A 23715-nucleotide genomic window follows, 5' to 3' on the forward strand; every position below is an offset into this window, starting at 1 on the left:
TTTCGCAGAAATCTGACCACCAGATTTCAGGCAACTTTGGGGTGAAATTGTGGCCTCATTAAATTGACTCCTTCGGTCAATGTTCGAGAATTTTCAAAATCTCATTATTATATACAAAAACAAAATATATATATATATATATATATATATATATATATATATATATATATATATATATATGAGGTGGTGGGCCACCACCCCCACCACCCCACACCTCACCATACGCAACCATATGCCATAAAAAACAAGGAGGCCGATGAGGAGTAAACCCGCCAGGCCCACGTGGGCTAGCCCCCACCAGGTAGCCCCATATGACAGCGCACCAACTACTCACTTAATGCAACCACCAACGACCGTTAATATAGCCCGAAACAATTAATATGTATCAGCAGTAGTTAAGGGGTGGGCCTCCCAATGTGAACCCAACCCCCACAAAAATAAATACACGCGGATTTTTGGGAGGCAGGATTTGATCCCCCGACCTCCCCTTAACTAATTACCTCTTTTACCAATGGGCTAGTGGGGCCTTTTTGTAAACTTTGCTCAAAAATTTATAAATAAACTCATTTTTGTCAGTGCAAGAGGTAGCATGGAGGAGCAAGGAGCATGCACGGAAACTGAGGAATAATTTTTAATTTATTTATTTTCAAGTGGAACCATGAGCCCAGAGAAGAGGCAGGGGGAACCATGATTGAGCAAAATTCTCAAGAGGGTGAAATTTTTGCAATGTCCAAATGGGACAAAATTTATGTTGATATTACACCTCTCAGTGACACGAACCTAATGGTGTAGTCAAAATTTCGATCTGAGCAGTAGATTTTCAGAGGACCTGGAGGAGGGAATCTTTGAGGAATCTATGGGGAATCTAAAAGATTCCTTGAGCCCCGAATTTTCATTTTCTCAGAATTCAGAAATTTGATAGTCAAGTTTGCACTATTTGATGCCACAAATATGATGGTGCATTTATATTTTCCATTTTCTCATTTCATTTTTCGGCCACTTTTCAAAGTGGACTGCAGGTGCCAGCTTTCATGTGCAAGAAGTCATTTCCATGCAGTTCAACGCCGTGAGATCAATGGTACGAACAGCTTCAGCAGTTTGACATCCTTTTCTTCAGATGGCCCCTGGATGTGAGGTATATGCAATGTGTTCATGTACTTCTTTTTTCTATGCATTGTTTTTTTTTTTTTTTATTAGACTAACCTAAGTACCCATGGGGGATTTGAACCGGTGACCTAGCGCAAGGAGTGCCTTAACAACACACCCATTCACCGTCAATCCAAAGCCTCATGGGCTTGCTATGCATTGTGTTGCACAAATCCCTGTTTGATGTTTGATGTGGGATCTTTTTTCTTACTTGTTTCATGATTCCTGCTTGATGTGATGTGGAATCATTTATGGGATGTACTTGTTGTCATGATTCGTCATGTTTTGTTGGAGATTCCTTTGTCGTTATGTTGATGGGATACTCATGTGTCGCCATGTATGTTTGCATTAAAATCCGTTTTATGCCATGTTGGCGGGATGTTCATTATCATCATGTATGAGTTTAGGTGATATTGATAGGAGTCCTTTTGAATGAGAGTTCCTACAGCGGAACATCTCTTGGAGCCACTCCTGCGTGAGGGCACTTTCCTTGTATGATAGCGACACCACATCTTATGTACATCATCACTATTGACAGCACTTAATGCAGCGGCCTACACCAGCTTGACACCAGGGCCCGAAGATGTAGTCCCTCCTGGACGAACTCCATTATCAACATCTTGAGTTTTATGTTGTTGGTGATTGTCATGTTTCTTCTTCTTTACAGCATGCACATGTATTCATTTATGTTCTTTTAAAAATGCAATTTAACACATCACCAAAGTAAAAGGTCTTGGAAGGGTCCTTTGTCACACCTGGACCCGGATCAGAAGAATTGCATGTTAAACTAGCCATCAAAACAAGATGCAAAAAATGACACAGAAATGGTTTTAAAGTAGAATTAAAAAAGGGTGCAACATTAGACACAAATAAAGGAATAAAATAGAGCATACAAAAGGATACCAAATTGGGTGCAAACAAGGACACAAAAATGGACACCAAAATGAGGATGCAAAGAAAGATGTAAAATTATGATGCAAAATTGGGCACAAAAATGATGTAAGAAAAGACACAAAACAAGATGCAAAATGGGACTAAAAAAGGGTGAAACCAAGGATACCATATTGGATGCCAAAAATGATGCATAACTAGATGCAAATTCAAACTCAAACCTAGGTGCAAAATGAGAAGCAAATGTGGACACAATATGTGGCAGAAAAAAAATGCAAATTTGGATGCCAAAAAAGATGCAAAATTAGACACCAAAAAGGATGCAAAATTAGACACCAAAAAGGATGGAAAATTGTACATAAAAAATGGTGCAAAATTGGACACAAAAGTAGAAAAAATGGTGCAAAAATGGGCATAAAAATGGCTCAAGTTTGGATGAAATATTGAATGCAAAATGAGGTCGTAAAAATGATGCAAAACTTGGTGCAAAAACAAATGCAAAATTAGATGAAAAAATGGCTCAAAATTGAACGTAACATTAGACACCAAAATGGGATAAAAATTTGGACGTAGCACATGGCTCAACATAAGATGAAAATTTGGATGCTCAAAAGGATGCAAAGTTGGATGCAAGAAATGGTGTTAAAAATGATGCAAAATATGGTGCAAAATAGGATGCAAAAAAGGGAGACAAATGACATGCAAAAGTGGATGCAAAAAATAGATGCAAAATTTGGTGCTAAATTAGATTCAACATATTGTGCAAATTTGGATCCAAAAAATGGTGCAAAAAAAGGCACAAAAACTAGAGAAAAAATAAATGTAAAAATAGGTACAAAATTAGAAGCAAAAAATGGCATAAGACTAGATGCAAAAACTGGCACAAACTGGATGCATAAAAAGGCACTAAATCAGCTGCAAAATATGGTGTAAAACTTGATGCAAATTATGACAAAAAACTAGAAGAAAAGAATGGCACAAAACGGGAGAAAAAAATGATGAAAAAATAGATGCAAAAAATGGCACAAAACTAGAAGCAAAACCTGTTGTAAAACCAAATGCAAATCCTAGTGCAAAATATGATGCAAAATTTGGTGTAAAACAAGATGCAAAATTTGGCACAAAAAAGGACGCTTAAAAAATTATACAATAGAGCCAAATTTACCGCCAAGTTACTCATCCTAATTGAGAAAAAAATGCATTAAAATCTGGTGCTAAATCTAGAGCAAATTCCTTGTTTGGTTGTACTGAATGGAGCTGCAATTGAAGAGAAGTTAGCAATTTTGTTTTTCCAATATTGGGATGCTCCCAAAAAGATTCTAACCTTAGATACATTATTGGGCTTGGGCCAATCTACAATGAATTTGACCTTTGAGGGATCTATCTTCAATTCACCCCCTTCAACAATATGTCCCAAATAAACTAATGAGGTCTTTCCAAACTCACATTTAGACATCTTAAAAAAAAAAAATTCTTTCTTCAAGACATGTAAGACCTATTTCACATGTTTGACATGTTCTTCACGAGATTTGTTGAATATCAATACGTGATCTAAGTAGACAATTACAAAATCATCAAGAAAAGGCCTTAAGACATCATTCATAACTCACATGAATGATGCAGAAGCATTACAAAGCTCAAATGGCATAAGCAACCATTCAAACAAAACTTGCTTTTTTTAAAAGTTGTCTTCCATGTGTCTCCTTCAACAATCCTAATATGATGATAAACACTTCTCAAGTCCAACTTAGTGAAGTACACAACATCCTTTAGTTGATCAAGAAAATAATCAATTTGAGGAAGAGTGTAACAATTCTTTACCGTAATCTTGTTGAAGGATCTGAAATCTACACACATGTGCCATGAATCATCTTTCTTTGGTACTAAAAAAATTGGTGACCCACATGGTGATGTGCTTGGTTTGATGACCCATTTTTCAATCAAATCTTGTATTTGTATTTTAATCTCTACATTCTCCATAACTGACACCCTGTACATGCCAATGTTTAGAAGAGGACAATCTTGCTGCAATTGGATATCATGTTGGATACCTATTTAGGAGGAAATCCTTTGGGCTCCTCAAAAATCTCATCATATGTGTTAACAACCTCATACAATTCAGATTTTAACTTTGCATCACATCCTTGGAAATATTCATTTTCAACATTCTCTTTGGGTTTGATCATCAAGAGTACAAAGTTCTTACTAGCATTGACTAACCTCTTCACTTGCCCATTATTCACAAATGAAAAATTCAACTTCTTGTTATGTGCTCTAACAATGTACTCAATTCCATTTTTAAACAAGTGATATTTTTTCTCATGGTGATGAAATATGGCTCTCATATCATATAGATATGGGCTTCCAAAAACAATACCACAAATATCAAGTGGAATGAAATCAAGCTTTACCTCATCTATAAAGTTTGCAGTGATGGTAAATTTTAATTTACATCTTTTTGTCACATGCACATTTCCATTTTCACATACCCAACCTAAAGGATATGGTTTATGATGAGGAGTTGTTTCCAAATTCAATTTCTTGACAATGTCTTCATAAATGAGGTTTGCTTGTGATTCACTATCAAACAATGTATCTATATTGGTATGTTTTGAAATAAATCTAATGTGGAAAAGCTCTATTCTTCATTTTTCATGTTGACTTTCATTGAGGCTACTACTTGAAGAAATAGTACTTTCAATAGAGTCCTTACCTTTCAATCCCATGGCTATGATATTTGTTTCATCCCCGGAGTCAGATTCTAAATCATGTTTTGTAGTTCCAACAGTATTTTGTTTCCCTTTGTTGTTAAACTTTTTGGGTCTCATTTCAGGATGAAGTTTCCAACAGTGGTCTTCATCATGGCCTTCTTTTGAACAATGTTTACATGTGAGTTTTTCTCCCTCTTTCTTGACTGAAGCATTCTTCTTTCCTTTTCCTTTGAATTTCCCCTTTCCTTTGTCACCATTCTTGAATGGATTTTTTCTTCCCTCTTGAGGAATATTCTTCCCTCTTTCTTCTAAATGATTTTCTTGTACACAAACTTCATCTAGTTTTGTAGGGTTAAACATGAGAATTGTATGTCTCAAATAACTATGTAATCCTCCAATGTATTTGAGAAAAGTATCTTGAGAAGATAAATCTATGCTCAAAATCGAAACCCTTTTTCTAAATTCTTGAGTATAGCTTTGAACATTTTTCCCCTTAGCCTGTCTAAAGTTTTGCCAATCCATAATAGCTTTCTGCATGTATGATAATGGATAAAGTTGCCTTCTTATTGCAACAACAAAATCATTCCAAGAGGATAAAACCTTACCATGTTTCTTCACGTCCTCTTCAGTTTTGGATTCTCACCAAATTAGTGCTTCACCTTCCAATCTAAGTGAAGTAAGATGACTTTTTATCTCATCATCTTTGATTCTTTATATCCTGTAATACACTTTAATCTGACTAACCCAATTACCCAATTTCTCAGCATTTACCTCTCCTTTCTACATAGGAAATTCAAACTTTATATCAAGCTTAAGAAAAGGAGTTTTACCATGTCCCTTTGGAGAATTTGGAGGTGTTTGTGAAAGGGTAGAAGAAGTAGAAGATGAGGATGAAGATGAGGATGAGGATGGAGGTGAAGGTGGTGGTTTTTCACCATTCCCTCCATTCCCTTTTGGAGGCTTGTCTCCTTTTCCTCCATCTCCTTTTGGAGGCTTTGAGATCTCTCCATACAATCTTGAATTCCTTTCTTCATAAAGAACCTTAACCATTTCAGACATCTCAAAGAATTATTTTCTGAAATTTTTCTCATCTTCAAACATCCCTTCAGGACCTTCTTCATGTGCCATAACTATTGAAGCTTGAGGTGTATTTTTTCTCCTTGAAACAATTTGAGATCTTGGTTCCATAAGTTTTCCTTCTCTTCTTTTAAGATTCAAACTTGTAAGAATAAGAAAAACAATTACAAACAAAGCAAACCTTCACAATAACTTGTGCTCTGATACCAAAATGATCTGTAATTGAAAACTTGAAGATTTGAATAAATTGCAAGTAAAATTTATGTGTTTTGTACAATGGATAAATTTATTAAACACACAAACAAGTGATTTTTAACCAAATTTTACAGCCAAATAGAGACAAATAACCATATCTAAAACACATAACATGATAAATGAGTTCACCCCTCTCTTGGGATACATCTCCTAGTCCAACTTCCAATATAGGGCCTCTTTCATTAAGTGCTAAAAAGTGTGTTTAAATGGATCCATAGTTCTCAAACATCAAAATTGATGTCTCCAATGGATCCACAACTGTCAAAAACCCCCATCTGGGTTCTTTCTGCACCTCATTTTGCCAACAATTGAGAAAGTTATGCATGTTACAAGTTTTTACCCAATTCCATAACTAATAATCCTCCAATTCGGCCCAAACCTAACTTTAATGCCCCAAACCCAGAACGAGCACACAAATATAGCCTAAAATCATGCCCGACGGGTGAAATTGTAAGACAGTTAAACTGCCCATCAACCCCCAGTTCCAAAAAATTCGGTCTTATGGTTGCGTAGAGGACCAAGTTGTAGGCCTTTATTCTCGGATCGTGGGCTAAAGTTGCACCCTTTTCCACTACAGTATGGTTTCATGGGAGCACATGTGCTTGAGGTTGGTCCCTTAGGGGCTGGCCCCCTTTGCGCTCGCACTCCTAGTTCTGTGAAGGGTCATGTGACTGGGGGTTGGATCTTAGGGCTGGCCCCTTTCCATATTTCCGCCCGCGGTTTGGTATTGAGCTCCCAGTGCATAGTTTTATGGTTGGGCCATGACCATGGGGCTGGGCTAAGCCCTAGCCCATGGTCCCACCCCTGGACCCTCGTGGGTCCAATTACTAGGATTGGGGCTTAGCCCCAGCCCCATTCCAAATATAGATTGCGCCAAACCTTAAATTAAATCCTAACTCCATTGTTTATCAAGTAACATGGTAGGTGGGGCATTGGAGAGCCTTGCTATTGTATGGGAGGCCACGTGTTCAAATCCAATGGAGGTCGATTTGGCCAAATACCAAAATTTTGCAAGGCCATTAGGAGGCCAGGTGGCAGCCACTGATTGGCCCACATGGCTCTCTCTAATTGGTCCATATAAACTAACCCATGAGCCAATAACAACACAACATTCAAAACCAATCACAAAAAGACAAGTGTTAATCGTCCATAGGCCCACGAAAACATAGTCATGCCAATCAAATGCCCAGTCAGCGTAGAGACTTCTGACTGAGTGTACTTGCAACTTCAACTTTTAAGATTTTAACTGTTTGGAAATTCAATCAGAACACGATATCGGTTTTGAGTGAAATGAGTTGTGTTGGATTTAGATCGCTAAGATATATCTAATCGTACAAGTTTCAAGCATTTTTTAGCACTTTGAATTTTGAGCACTAAAATATTCTATTCTATATTCACATGTCCTACCTATGAGGTAATGTCTCTATATATTGACAGTGTGAATTATGGATTCCAAGTCCAAATCATGGGTAACATAGTTCCTCTCATGATCTTTTATTTTTCTAGCCTAAAAGAATATTACATGTCTATTTTGCATGAGGACTCCCCCAAGCCATTCCTTGCATACATCAATGCACACAATGAATTTCTCATGGATATCTATAGAATTGGTGCACTTGTCAAAAGAAATTCTAAATTTTGGAAGGCACTTTCAAAATCCCAAATCCATTCAAATTTTACACCATTCTTTTGCAAAGAGGTGATTTGGTACACTATCTTTGAGAAGGCCTTAATGAGCCCTCTATGGTAACTTACTAACCCAGAAAAGGATTGACCTCTATCACATTTCTAGGTATTGGCCACTCATTGATAGCTTTGATCTTCTCTCGGTCCATAAATATTCCCTAATTAAAGATGTTGTAACCCAAATAATGAATTTGTTTTTGGTAGAAGGAACACTTACTAATTTTTTCATAGAATTGATGTTATCCTAAAATTCTTACATTCCTCCTTTGATTTTGAATATATAAGGATGTCATCTAGAAATGCTATGAAAAAATTGTCCAAAAAATATGAAAATCCCATTCATTTGGCACATGAAGATAGCTATTGCATTAGATAAACCACAAGGAACCACTTCAAAATCATGGTAACCATATCTAGTTATGAAGGCTATATCACCAATGTATTCCTATTAATTATGAGTTCATGGCATCTAGACCTTATATTAATCTTGGAGAATACCTTAGTTTCTTTCAGTTAACCAAGTAAGTCACCTATCCTTGGTAAAGTATACTCATTCTTTATTGTCGCCCTATTCAAATGTTCAAATTATATGCAAAACCTTAGTGTACCATATTTATTCATAACAAATAACACCGGGGCACCCCAAGATGAAACACTCGGGTGTATGTATCCCTTCTATACAAGCTCTTCAAGTTGTATTTTTAATTCCTTATGTTTTAGTATGCTCATATTGTATGGTGTTTTGGAAACCATGCTAGCTCTAGGCATCAAATCAATTGAAAATTCAAGATCCATTTTAGGTGGAAACCCTAAAATATCAACAAAAGTATCTTCATATTTCTTTAACACTAGATAGTCCTTAATAATTGGTACCTTATCCTTGGATTCCTCCTTCATATGGGTTACGCAAATATGACATACCTTTTTAAATAATTTCTTCACTATTTCCCTTATAGAAATAGGTGTTGGAATTTCTTGCACCTTCCTCTATTGCCCTTATTCATCAAGAGAAATAAATTCCTTGTTATAGTTTTATAGGAAAACATGATGTTTTCCCAACCAATTAATTCATATGAGGAGGTCATATGACCTCTGAGGAATGATATTTAAATCTCCTTTGGTGCTCACACCATTGATTTATAATGGACACTCTTCTACCAACTCATCAATCCTTTGCTTTGTTCTTGTAGCTAGTTGATCAAACCAAGTCCTGCCATGGATGGTTTATTTCAAACTAAATATTTCAACAAGATTTAGTTCAATATATTTATGGCTAGCTCCATAATCAGTTAAAATCATATGGGTTGGTTATTATTCTTACCTTCAAATCCTATCATGTGTGCTTGTTGACCAACTTGTTGATTGGCGAAGGTTACAAATATTTTGGGCATGCTCCTACCCATTTATTCCACTATATCAACTCCTTAAACATTGGGAAAAGTTTTGAATTTGGCATCGTTATGAAGGTATTCCTTAAACGAGTGGTCTCCCTGACAACCCCAACATTCAATGGGTGGATACCATGACCTCTTTCCCTATGAGTCTTATTTATTTATCTCACTAGGTGTGGGATGTCCTTGCTAATTTACCTGAGATTTCCTCTTGAAAAATTTGGCTTGTACCCTTTCCTCGTTTGCTCCATATTGTTGATTTTCTAAGTGCAATAGGGATTACCACAATATTTCTGAAATTTGATAGTTACATTTAATGTAGTTATTCTTTTAAATTATTCCATTGTATAATTCAATAATTATACTTCAAAAATTCAACCATAAATAATAATAGAACAATAGAAATCACAATGCAGAAAAGAAGAGAAGATTTGCCCTAGGAAACCCCACTAGGTGGAAAAACCTAGCAACCTTTTCAATAGAGAATTTTTTTTTGTTCAACAAGAGACACACCTAGACCTATGGTCAAGCCTGGTCTTCCCCTCTAATTCAAGCCCCCAATCTAATTCAACAATTCACTCTGCTTATCCTGACCCGGGATTTTGACCCCACTGCAATTTCCAGTCACCTAAATTTTTTCAGCCCCTGTAATCGCCAAGAATTTCTCCTCCCTGCAATAGAATTCCCAGAAAAATACAAATCAAATAGAGAAGTGTCTATCTGCACATGTGAGTTGCATGAGAGAGAAGAGAGAGTCAGTTTATCCTATTCACCCTTCTTGTCCTTCCATTGCTTGCTCAAAACTTGTCTTGTGTGAGAGAATGTGAATACCCAAGTGAAGGATGTCAAACTACCTTTATATAGTAGTCTGTTGTATTTGAATGGGTGTGTATTTTTCTAGGGCTGACTTGACAACTTTTAGAGCAAAAAATTACTTTTCAAATTTTCAATTTTTTAAATTTCAAAGGTCGTAATGCGACTTTGACTCAAAATAAATTTTATTTTGACTATAACATCTAAAATATGTGTTAAAATGATAAATAGAAACACATCAAATGACCAAATATACATTATGAAGACTTACCATAGTTACAAATTCAACACTCCCTCTTAACTAGGAAGGTATTCATAATCACTATCAGAGATGTTCTCAAGTTGACAAATTTCTATAAAGGAAAAGTTATACATCATCACCAAAATCATCATATACCATCAACATCTGCTAGTGGCCATATCCATGGCGGTGCTAAACACATGGAAATGTCATCAACATATTAGGACTCACTCCTCCAAAGTGATCAATACTTAAATCTCATGGCCTCTCCCTATGCTAAAATGTTGAGACCCTCAACTAGAAAGTACTCATTTACCCTTCCTGGTGAGAACTTTGGGCCAAAACCTCACTTAACCCCTCCTTAGTTGGTGATTAAATGACTTCAATCCACCCTACCTGGTGTGTGATTAGGGTCCAATATCTTATTATACCCTTCCTTAGTGTGTGATCGAATCCAAATGTTAAAGGATCTCATTCCACCCTTCTTGGTGTGTGATCAGGGTCTAAATACTAACAGACCTCACTACACCCTTTTGTCACTATGTGATTGGGTCTCCTCTGAGAGGCACTCATTCAAACTTGTGTGTTGAGCATTCTAGGCCTCTCGGACCCATTCTCCCTACCAGGAGAATTTCCTTCAATGCTACAAACATATCAATACTCCCTCTCAATGAGAGGAGTAGTATCCACGAGCTCCATCTTGTCTCTGAAGTACACAAACTTATCCCTAGCCAATGATTCTATTAGCACATTAGCTGCCTTCTCATAGGTGGAGATGTACTCAAAACTTATCGTTCTCCTCTCCACCATGTTACTTATATAATGGTACTTGATCTCAATATGCTTTGAACTGTCATGGAATACGAGATTCTTTGAAAGCTTCACACAACTTTGATTGTCACAATTTATCACCATCGATTCCAATTCTTTGTCGAACAATCCTGCAAACAACTTCTAAAGCCACAATTCTTCTATAGATGTTTCATATGCTGCAATATATTCTGCTTCTATTGTATTGAGGGTGACTGATCTCTACTTCCTTCTCATCCTAGATATCATAGCGGAGTCCAAGTTGAAGCATACTCCTAAAGTGTTCTTTTTGTCATAAGCACTTCTAACCCAATCAAAGTTCACATATACCTAAAGTTGTACATCCTTGTTTGCAACATATCTTAGAGAAAAGTTCACAGTATCACAAAAATATCTTAGAATTTGCTTTGCTACAATCCAATGCTCATTTCTTGGTTTTACCTGGAATTGACTTAAAGTGTTCATAGAAAATAATATTTCTCATCTGGAGTTAACCAAATACATCAGTGAACCAATCAACCATTAGAACATAGATGGATATACTAAACTGGAGTCAAAGCCTCTTAACTTATTCAAGTTAGTCACCATGGTTGTCGCCATGGATTTGCAATCCATCATACCAAACTTTTGAAGAATCTCAATCACATATTATACTTGCCAAAGGAATACTTCACCAGGTTTTTTTCCATACTTCTAGTTCGATGTAATAATGCATAAACCCAAGATACTTTATATCGAACTTAGAAGCCAACTACTTCTTGCATTGAACGATAAGAGGCTTAAAACTTGTTAGAAGCAACCCATTAACATATAACAATAATATCACATATGCATTCTTCACAGCCTTAAAATAAAGGTTTGTATCTACATCACTCTTGGTAAATCCCAATATCTTAAGATAACTATCAATACGAGCATACCAAGCTCTTGGGTCTTGCTTGAGTCCATAAAATTCCTTCTTTAACTTGCAAACACAATATTCTTTTCCATGTACCTCAAAGCCTTGAGGCTGATCTATGTACACCTCTTCCTCAATCACACCATTGTGGAAATCAGTCTTCCCATCCACCTAGTGTAAATCCCATCCCATCGAAGAAACAAGAGAGATGATGGATGTAATGCAAGTGTACCTAAAAATTAGAGCAAAGGTATCATCGTAATCTTCTCCCTCTTTCTGGGTGAACCCTCTAGCCCAGTGGACCATGCCTTGTATTGTCCAATACTATCATTTTCAACATGCATAATATTATATATCCACTTCAAAGTCACCACTTACTTCTCTTTAGGCCTTGGCACAATCTCCCACACATCATTATTCATAATAGATTGGTACTCTTCACTCATCACTTCCTTCCATACTTGTTGGCTAGCTGCTTCTTTGTGAATGGAAGGATTTGCATCATTAAGATTATTCATGAGAGCTACATAGCTAGAAAACCTCTTAGGTTTCTTAACGTCTCTAGATGTTCCATCTGGAGCTACATGTCCTTCTCCCTCTTTGAATGTAGATATAATCCATGCTGGTCTCTTCCCAATTTCTGGGACAACAACCAGTTTGACTCGATCGTAAGGCCCTTTTGGATGTCTGAGACACCCTGTAGAACTCAAATTCAATTCCTTTCAATCCTCCTGCTTCAATTCATCCAAGGAATACATTGAGACTTCCTTGGACTTCCAGTATTCCACTTTCTCATCAAAAGTGACATCCTGACTGACCTTGATCCATTTTTTTTCTAGAATGTAGATTCTATAGGCCAAAGATGATTCACTCTAACCAACAAATATGCCTTTCTTCCCTGAAGGCACGAGTTTGTTCCTCTTATCCTTAGGAACATGGATATAGATAGGATAACCAAAGATTCTCATTTGTCAAACCTTTGGCTTCCTTCTAGAGAATGCTTCTTTAGGAGTCATACCTTCCAGAACTTTATGAGGATTTCTATTTTGAATGTACACAAATGTCCATGATGCCTTACCCCATAAGAACAACGACAAGTTCAAATCATGCATCCTGGCCTTGAAAAGTTCTTTAATGGATTTATTCTTTCATTTCGATACACCATTCTATTATGGATTATAGGGAAAAATCAACTCCCTCTTAATTCCATCTTCCTTACAAAAATCAACAAGCTCCTTTGAAGTGTATTCTCCTCTAATGTCAAATTGCAAGATCTTGATCTTCTCACTTGTTAAGTTCTCCACTTCAGCTTTGAATTCTTGAAACTTTGTGAAGGCTAATCATTAGTCTTCAAAATATAAATCCATGTCTTGCGAGAGAAGTCATCAATAAATGTCACAAAGTACAACAAACCACAAATCGATTTCATAGGCATCAAACCACATACATCAGAATTAATCAAATTCAAAGTTTCGTTAGATCTATTATCACTGTTTGGAAATGGTTTCTTAATGTTCTTTCCAAGAGCACAACCTTTACATTCACCATCATTCTTTAATTTCAATTTAGGAAACCCTAAAACTATTTCACTTTATTAAGGAAATGTTCTATAATGAAGATATCCATACCCTTTATGCCATAACTCACTTGGATTGATCTCATCATGTACTAGTTCTTGTGCTTGTTGACTTACAAGTCTATACAATCTTCCATCAGGAATCCTAATAACCCTAGCATCATTTATACTAGATCCCTTGGACTAAACAAATACTTTCCATCCACAAAAGCTATTCTATCTCCTTTATCTTCCAAACAAGAAATAGAGATAAGATTATTTTTTAAACCTGGTTTTAAAAGAACATTGCTTATATGCACATTGTTAATAGATTCTAGCTCTATGGATGCTTTTCCAACTCCTTTGACTACATAGTTATGATTGTCTCCAAGCTCAACCCTTTAGGACAAACTCTTTTTCTTCACGCTAGAAATATTTCCACGTTCTTTGGTCATGTGTCTTGATGGTCCACTATCTACTAGTCACATGTCATCATCATCCACAATGGAACCTGTCGGAGAAGAAAAGTAAAAGAAATCTTTGTCACATTTTGGCTTCTTTAGGTTCTCATCTTCATCATCTTCTATGGAATCATGTTGTTTTCCTTTCCTCTTCTTTTTATTAGCCATGTTAGGGAAATATCTCTTGAAGTGTCCAAATTCCTAACGTACATAACATTATATCTTTGATAAATCCTTCTAACTTTCGGAGGAAGAAGATCCCTTTCATGACTTCTTGTGTTGAGGACCAAACTTCATATTTCCATTATTCTTGAAATGAGATATAAAATATTTAACTTCCTCTTCTTAATGATCTCTTATCATCAATTGTGATTCTTCTTGAGCACAAGATGTCCATAGTTGTCCAAATGAAGGGGCTTCGTTCTAGTTTCTTATACCTACTCCAAAACCATCCCATGATATATGAATACCATTAAGTGTTGTGGTCACAAGTTCTTGATCAAGAATGGATTCTCCAATTGCTTTAATTTGATATCTTATTTGGGAAATCCTCACGAAGTATGAAGCGATAGTGTTATTATTAGTCATTGTTGTATTTCAAAGCCCATTCTTCAAACTCATGGATTGTCCAAAATTATTGATAGTGTAGATATTTGTTAGGGCACCATACATATTTTTTGAAGTATCGTATCTTGAAATGTAGGGAATCAGATGATCTCTAATGGAGTCCATTATAAGAATCATAGCAGTGATGTCATCCTCATTAAAATTTTCTTTCCCTACTGCATCAGCTTGTTCAACAACCTTTCCCATCACAACATCCTAAACTTTGTTCTTGGCAAGAATAAGATCTATTCTAAGTTTCCAATCTCGGAAGTTTGATTCTACCTCTAACTTGTTTTAAAGTTTCATAGAAGAAGCCATAGATTCTAATCTATAATAAGGAATTCAATAAAATTGCCTCTAGAGTTTTTGTAGATTAATATCAATGTTCCTTTGTTCCTTTACCAAATATTTGATACCATGTTGATTTTCTAAGTGAAATAGAGATTAGCACAACATTTATGAAATTCCAATAATTAATTTGATGTAGATTTTCTTTTAAATTATTCTAATGCATCATTCAACAATTATACTTCATAAATTCAACCATAAAGAATAATAGAATAGTAGATATCATAATGCACAAATGAAGACAAAATTTACCTTGGGAAAACCCACAAAGGGGAAAAACCCAACAACCTTTTCAATAGAGAAATTATTTTTGTTCAATGAGAGACACACCTAGGCCTATGGTCAAACCTAATCTTTTCCTCCAAGCCAAGCCTCCCAATTCGATCTAGAAATTTTCTCTCCCTAACTTGACCCATAATTGTGGCCCTCCTACAATTGCCAATCACCCTAGAAAATTTAGCCTTTGCAGTTTTCCAGAATTCCGCCCCCCTACAACAACATTCCTAGAAAAACTGCGAACCAAAGAGAGAAAAGTCTATCCATACTTGCGAGTCACAAGAGAGAGAAGAGAAAGTAAATGCATCCTTTTATTTGTCCTATTTATCCTTCTTTTCCTTTGCTTTCTTGCCCATAAATTGTCGTGTTTGAGAGAATGTGAATTCGCAAGTGAAGGAGGTCGAAGTTCCTTTATATAGTACTCTATCTTGGTCAAATGTGTGTGTCTTTATCCAGGGTTGACTTGACTTGGAGGGAGGCCAAATTGACAACTTTTGGAGCCAAAAATTACATTTCAAAAATTCAAATTTTCTTTTTTTTTTAAACTTGCAATGGGACTTTGACTCAAAATGAATTTTCTTTTGACTGTAGCATTTAAAATATGCTTTGAAATGATAAATAAAAATACATAAAGTGATCAAATATACATTATGAAGACTGACCATAGTTACAAATTCAACGCATCTTACCCTCCTTATTCTCATCCCAAGCCTTTTGGAATGTTGGATTACTTTTGCTTTGTTCATAGAGATACTTGTATTTTTTTATTGGTTCCTATAGAGTCTTGGGTTCATCAAAATTGATTTTTCCAATTTTCTCAAGAACCTATGGATGTTGACTTTCTCATCTTTAAAAAAATTGGTCTACTTTAGCAACTCAAGGAATTTCCTCTCAAATTCCTCCATTTCCATATTTTCAAGCTTGAGTTTAAAGAAATCTTGCATATTTGTATAATAATTCTTGGATAGATACTTCTTGAATTGTTTCCAACTTATATTATTATCATACAACTTCTTAACTTGCTTGAGATGACCACAACATGAATGCTTTTCCCTGCAAGTGATGCATGGCCATTCTAGCCTCCAGATTAGAAGAGTAATTATACAATTGAAGATATTTTCACATTCCCAACAAATGGGCCTCAACCTAACACTACCTATGGTATACATTGAATGTAGGAGGTTTAATTTTTCTAATTTCTCCCTTTAGATCACCATTCTTGGACCTCCTTCTTTGATGTCTAGCTAGTGAAAGACTTTAGCTAGTATCAAAATTGGAGGATGTGTATGAATTCCTCATTAATTTTCTTAGGGAGTGATACATATGCCTATTTTCATTCATATATTTCCTTACATCATTATTATACTCCCTTCTACTAGATCCTTGATGCTTTATAGCTCGCTTGGACTCATAAACTTAATCTATCTTTGATGCAAGTGGTCTATACTTTGCAAAATGTGAGTGATAATGAGCTCCTACATTTCCCGGGCTCTAATCAACCTTTCATTGTTATCTTTGTAATTAATAACCTCCATATTTATACTTCTCATTTTCTCAACCAATCTTTGGTTGTTTGTTTTGTCTTTTCCATGACCACTTGAGTCATCTCAGGATTTCCAAGACTCATTCTCCTAACTTCTCCATCTTCATTGTTTTAGGACATTGATCATATGCCATATCTATAGTCCTCATTTGGATTCTTTTCTTCCCTTATATTTTCTTCTTAGCCTACCTATGCTTCAACTCTATAATGTTAAAAAGATAATTCTATTAGACAAGAGTAAAAATCATATTCCAATATAACTTTGTATGTGTGTGTGTGTGTATCTTAAACATTAGAAACCTTATCTACCCCTATAGGCCACTAGAAACTTTCTTTTGGTTTATTGAGAAATTATATTCCAATTAAATATTATACATGGAAAATCGAATTCCATTATTTATTAGCTTTCCCTCAACTATTCATTTTCTCAAAGTTGATTTCTAGGCATATGATCATACAATTGTTTTTTAATCTAATGCATTTTTCCTAATTTGACTAAGTGTTTTCTAGTTAATTCTTCAAGAATTGCAATGCTTAGATTTCAAATATAATTCAATGGATGTATTATACAATCCAAGAGCTATCCATAGACTACTTTTGTGTCCTAATTTGAGCTTTGAGGAGGGGGTTATGCTTATAAGAATTAAATTAGTGCCTAATTTATCCCTTTCATTATTTCAAGTGTAAATTTCTCATAATAACTATGTGATTCATTTGTAATATCTTGTTGGAAATATCTCTTTTATATATTCCATTTGTGATGGTTAGGACTAAATCACTCAAACCTTTTATATCTAAAATTGTCATTTATGGCCTTAAAGATGCTATGAAATTTGAATTTCTAAAAATCATGGGAATATTCATACCCAGCACTACTAATTTTGGTTTTTGAGATGACATATGAGGTACTAAATCAACTTCTAAACCTTTATACACATTGTTTTTGAACCAATTCACTTAATTCTATTCATGTAAGTGAGTTAGTGAACTAGTAATATATATAAGGTTATCAACTAACCTGGTCAACTGACTATTGTATTATTGTGGTCAACTACAAGGAAATATTGACTAAACAATTGATTCGGTCAACTTGTGAATTGGGTTGACAAAGGTATAAACTAGTCGATCATCAACCAAATGGTCGAGTCCATTAACCATTTGGTTAACTTGAATAATGAAATATTCTAGTCAATTGTTGGTTTGGTCTATGGGATAGTCAATTGTTGGTTGTGTTGACTAACCAATCAACCATCATGAAGCCAACTAGCCAATTGACCATTTGTTGAGTTCACGGACCAATTAACTATTGCTCAAGTTGACTAACTAGTTAATCGTTGGTTGATTCCAACTAACCAATTGATTATAAAGGAAAATAGACTAAACAATTGAATTGATTAACCACTAGGTTGAATCAAGCAATCATATGCACTAGTCAACTACACCATCAAGTCAACAGACTAGAAGATTATTTTGACTAAACACTTGAATTGATTGATCGTCTAATTGAATAAAAGTAAAATATGTTGGTTAATTAATTAAATCAACCAATTGGTGTAATATATAAATCAAATAAGCGGTCGATTTAGTCAACTAGGGATTCGATTTAATCAACCATATTTTTCAAGGTTGAATCTACAATTTCTAGTCTTCATCCCAATGTAGGTCTAATGTTTGAACTAATGAGCTTTGATACCACTTTTTAACACTCCCCACCAACTATTTGAGGGAAATTACCACTCAACTCAACTTGGTTGTCACCTGTATCTAAGAAGTCGACTATCCAACAATTGAAAGAACTAACCTACTAGTCAATTGAATATGTAGTTATATTGTACTTTGACTAGACCATCGATTGATGGTCAAATACACTTTTCATTAACTGCTAAATGATTGCATAAGTGGTCTACTACCCATCTACCATATGCATAGTTTATTACCATTCATTCTAGATTTGATTCTATTGTCCATCAATGACATATGTGGAAATGATATTCATCAACTATACGAATTAATTATGCACACATAACATTGATTCCATATTATAAAATCCAATCCTTCATAGGAAAATTTTGTTTAATATTCTAATTTCCTTAACAAATCTAATTCAACTATCTAGATACCTTTGGTACCTCCATAACTCTTCTCACACATGTCCAATGCAATGACATGAAATATGATAGTAATTGTGACTAGAACAATAATATAATCATGCATAAACATATAAATCCATAAAGCAATATTTACACTTTAGAGTAACACAATGTGCAATACATATAAAGTATGAATTTCACATTTATTTCAAGTAATTCAATAACTAGCTATAAACCTTAGACGTTCCACCCAGTCATAAACCACATTGCTCCAATTCTATCAAAAGTGGGACACCCCCAAGTTGAGGGTATAACTCCAAATTGAAAATGGCTCACCTAGAGTCAACTACAATCATACAAATAGTACCAAACAAATACTAGGTCTAGTACCAAGCCTAATAGCCTCCCTAACTATAGTCTTACATCCCCCAATGTGCACAACCTAACATAGTGCACCCCCTTCTCTACCTCTATAGTCCATCGAGTTATGCCACTAATCTCCTTGGGATTTGGAACAAACTATCTAGGAAGTATCAAAATATTATAGCTCCAAGAGTCCCAACTCATAGAATTTCACCAAGGAATTCACAACAATTTACTAGGTTAGGAGGGTCAATAGGTATCCAATCTCACTTACCCTCAATTCCATAGCATAAAGAAATAACACACTAGCAATGGATCAATAATGAACTAGGGATGGACCTACAATGGATAAGAGGTGAATCAACATGAATTAAGGGTGAACTAGCAATGAACCATGGAGAAATCATGGTAGAATGAGCATGGAACAATTAACAACGTAAAATTTGAAACGACAACTGATACTTTTACCCGTTTTGTAGAGATAGCAAAAAATTGACCTGATTTTGAAAAGGGGCAATGCAGAACACATATATTTTTTTAGAGCATAGTTTTTTGCACTTTAAATAACCGATATGATTATCCGTTTCATAGGGGTAGTAAAAACGTGACCCGATTTTGAAAAGTGGTGATGCAAAATACACTTTTTTTTAGCATATTTTTGACAGTTTAAATTTTCTTATGTATCAAATATAAATATTTGTTTTTAAATGTTAGTGATTTTCATGCTGATTTTGAAATATGTTGATGCAACGTGTTGATGCAGCATACCTTTTGTTTAGAGGACTTACTTTTCACACTTTAAAATTTATTATGTTTATTTTTTTTTTAAATTATGATTACTTAACGAATTTTAAAGTTGTTTGATTTTTCTTTTTTTAAATGTTGATTACTTAAAAAAACAAATATAATATATATATATATAGACAATAAACAAAATAAAAAAATGTTAAAAAAAAAAATATCTCATAAACCATAAAAGAATTTGGAAAAAAAAACAAAATTTTAAAAAAATATATAAAATTAAGTAAGTAAAAACAGAAAAATTTAAAAAAACATTAACAAAAACTAGAAGAACAAAAAAATAAATTAACAAACTAGATTAAAAAAGAAAAATAGAAAATTAACCCAAAAAAAAAAAAAAACTAGTAAAATTAATATCAAAAACATTTAAAAAACAAACTACAAAAACAAAAATAAATTCAAATTATAAAAAAGCAAAAAAACAAAAAAAAAGAAATTTTAAAAATATATATTTCTTTTCAAATTAAAGAATAAATAAATAAATAAATAACATTTAAAGCTTATAAAGAAATATGTATTATATATATATATATATATATATATATATATATATGAATGAAAGCTCACTTTTTTATTTAAAAACAAAAAATTTAAAGATTAAAAAATTTTGATTTTGATTTTGATTTTTGATTTTTATTTTTGATTTTTTTTTTCCCTATAAAAAAAATTATTAAAACAAAATTTAAACTTTTTTTTAAAGTTATATATATATATATATATATATATATATATATATATATTAAAAAAAAAAAATTAAGCAATGTTTTTTTTTATTTAAAAAAAAATTATTAAAAAAAATTTTAAACACAATTTTTTTAAACAAATGTTTTTTAAATTTAAAAAATGATTAAAAAATATACATATTTAAACAATTTTTTTTATTAAAAATTTTAAATTTATGCAAGCCCTCCGCCTAGGGCCGCGCCACCACAAGCGGGCAGAGGGGCGATTCTGGGAATCGCCCCTGCACCCGCCCGCCACCTGTGGTGCCGCACCACCACAGCGCCCAGGGCTGTGCCACCACGGGCAACATTTTTTTTTTTAAATAATAGAAAATTTCAAAATTTTTAAAACTTTGTTTTTTTTTTTAATAAAAAAAATGTTTAAAAAAAATTAAACTTTTTTAATAATTTATTAAAAAAAAAAGTCGTTTAAAAAAGATAATTTAATTTTAAATTTTGGTTTTTTTTAAATGTAAGTTTAATAAAAATAATTAATTATTTTTTAAATCAAAAATACATATTTCTCTATAAACTGTAAATGTTTTAAATTTTTTTCTTTTTCTTTTTTCTTTTTAGTTTGAAGAGACATATATTTTTAAAATTTTCATATTTTTTTGGTTTTTTTTTTTTTTGGTTTATTTTTGTTTTTTGTTGTGGTTAATTTCTATTTTTTTTTAATCTAGTTTGTTTTTAATTTTTTTTTCTATTTTTTTTAATGTTTTTCTTAATTTTTCTATTTTTACTCATATATATATATATATATATATATATATATATATATATATATATATATATATATATCCAAATTCATTTATGGTTTATGAGATAATTTTTGGTTTTTTAACAGTTTTTATTTATTTTTTTGTCCTTTTTATATATATTTTTATATTTGTTTTTTAAGTAATCAACATTTTAATCTTAATTTTAGTAGTTTTTTTTTGTTGTTTTTCTTTTACCAATTTTTTTTATGGTTAACAAGATATTTTTTTTGTCTTCCATTTTTTTTAAATATGTTTTTTTTTACTATTTATTTGTTTATAGTTTTGAATTTTTTTTTAGTTTTTTAATCGTTATCTTTTATAGTTTAATTTTGGTTTTTTTTTAATGATTGATTTTTTTTTTTTTTTTTGGTTTTTTTTTTTTTTTATTTAATGTTTTGTTTTAGTATATATTTTAATTTATGATTTGTTATATTTTTTTAACTTTTTTTGTGTTTTTTCATTGTTTTAATTTTATTTTATTTTATTTTATGTTTTCATTATTTTTTTGAAATTTTAATGTTTTTCGGGGTCATGATAAAATATTTTACGCCGTTATTTTGAAATGTTAAAATTTTACCCTTGAAAAAAAAAGTGTTATGCGAAGCATTCGTTTTGAGGGTGTTTTTTGCACAAAATTTACCATTGAAAAAAAAAAGTGTTATTCTAATATCAACACTTCATTTTGGGGGTGTTTTTTGGACAATTTTTGCACAAAAAATTGGTTTTCACCGCTATTTTTAAAACATGTTGAAAATTTACCCTAGAAAAAAAAAGTGTTATTCCAGCATCAACACTTTTCGTTTTGAGCACTGTTTTTTTAATGTTTTTACAAGGTTTTTTGGCCAGAGTTCCTGTTTGAATGTATAGTTCCTGTTTCAAAATTTAGATTGTTAATAACAAGAATGATGGAAAACTTGACTTATGTATGCATGTAATATTTCTACCAAGTGTCACATGAGGAACTCACCCCACCACTTAGGAACTCATGTAACCCAACTTGTCCCTTTTCACTTTTTAAAATTAAGTTATAACATCAATTGGTGAATTAGACTTAAACCATGTTTGATAACTTTAAATTATATTTATAAAGTGATTATCATGTACAATAGCCTAAACCATGTTTCATAACTTTGGGATTATATTTGAAAGTGATTATCATGTACAAAAGCCTTCATTGGCACATAGAATTAAAATAAAAAATTAAATTAAATTAAATTAAAAAATAAAACAATGCAAGATGTTATGAATAATGGTCAAGATGTTATGAATAATGGTCATATCATTGTGGTAGTCAAAATCACTAAATGAATCATAACATTGCTTCTCCTTTCAACTTGAATGCACTGCACAATTTATAACATAAAATAACCTACCATTATTTTTTATTAGTAATTCATAGAACACATGCAAGCAAGCTTAGGGATACATGTACATTCTTAACCTGTGTATGTTTTAATAAGTAAGCACACATGTTTTTATAAGTAAGCATGTGTTATTTATAACCTGACCTGGTAGGGCAGTCGACATCCTACGTGGTGGCTCTAACAATAAAATTTTCTGTTCCAATTCTTACAGCGATATTTTATTCCATTATATCTACGTGAAATTTACAACTCGTGGAGCTACAAGGTTAGCTGTTTGAATCTCTAACGATCCATAGATTGATACTCTGTCAACTAAACTAAGTGCTCCTGGCCAGCATCTCCTGATATTGCCGATATGACCGCTGTTTCTCCAATCGGAAACTCGCGTGAAAACTAGCAATGAAATCATCGGCCAACCGATCAATCTCTTCTTCCAGATTGGGCGCATCTTCATTAATTCTTTTCAATATGAAAGTGGAGACAGGATTTATGGAATCATCGTCGTTAGTATTGAAGGCATCATAAGGAAGAAGCTGCCGTTCATATGAAGAATCAGTGGCATGAGAAGAAGAAGATGAAGAAAGGTTGTAGGGCTTCAATTTCAGTTTGGGGAAGGAATGTGAGAAGTGAAGGAGAGACCTATAATAATTTATTGCCATGCATCCACACGCGCGCGTCTTCTTCTTCAGCACCTCAAAAACAATGTCCTTCGCCTTACCCACGTCAGCTTTGAGATGAATATGTGGTGCAGCCTTGGCCACCGCATGCCTCACCATCTTCACTATTTCAGAGGGCACAATCTTTGCAGGCTTCATGATGATCAATTAATCACTTTTTCTTCAGTGAGATCACTTCACTGTGAATGCAATGCAGAGATTATGAATATGATGAATGCAGAGCAATCAT

At 33.5% G+C, this 23715-nt stretch overlaps 1 protein-coding gene across 1 annotated transcript; it reads right to left on the reverse strand.

The window, feature by feature from the left end:
- Positions 1 to 23126: 23126 nt before the first annotated feature.
- LOC149153163 (uncharacterized) lies at positions 23127 to 23624 on the reverse strand. Its single transcript, XM_089441585.1, has one exon. The coding sequence runs from the start codon at positions 23622 to 23624 to the stop codon at positions 23127 to 23129; it is 498 nt and encodes a 165-aa protein (XP_089297711.1).
- Positions 23625 to 23715: the final 91 nt, after the last annotated feature.

This window comes from Pinus tabuliformis, chromosome 9 (assembly GCF_031772625.1).
Source record: "Pinus tabuliformis cultivar Carrire ecotype Pingquan chromosome 9, CPIR1, whole genome shotgun sequence".
In the NCBI taxonomy this organism is placed as follows: Eukaryota; Viridiplantae; Streptophyta; class Pinopsida; order Pinales; family Pinaceae; genus Pinus; species Pinus tabuliformis.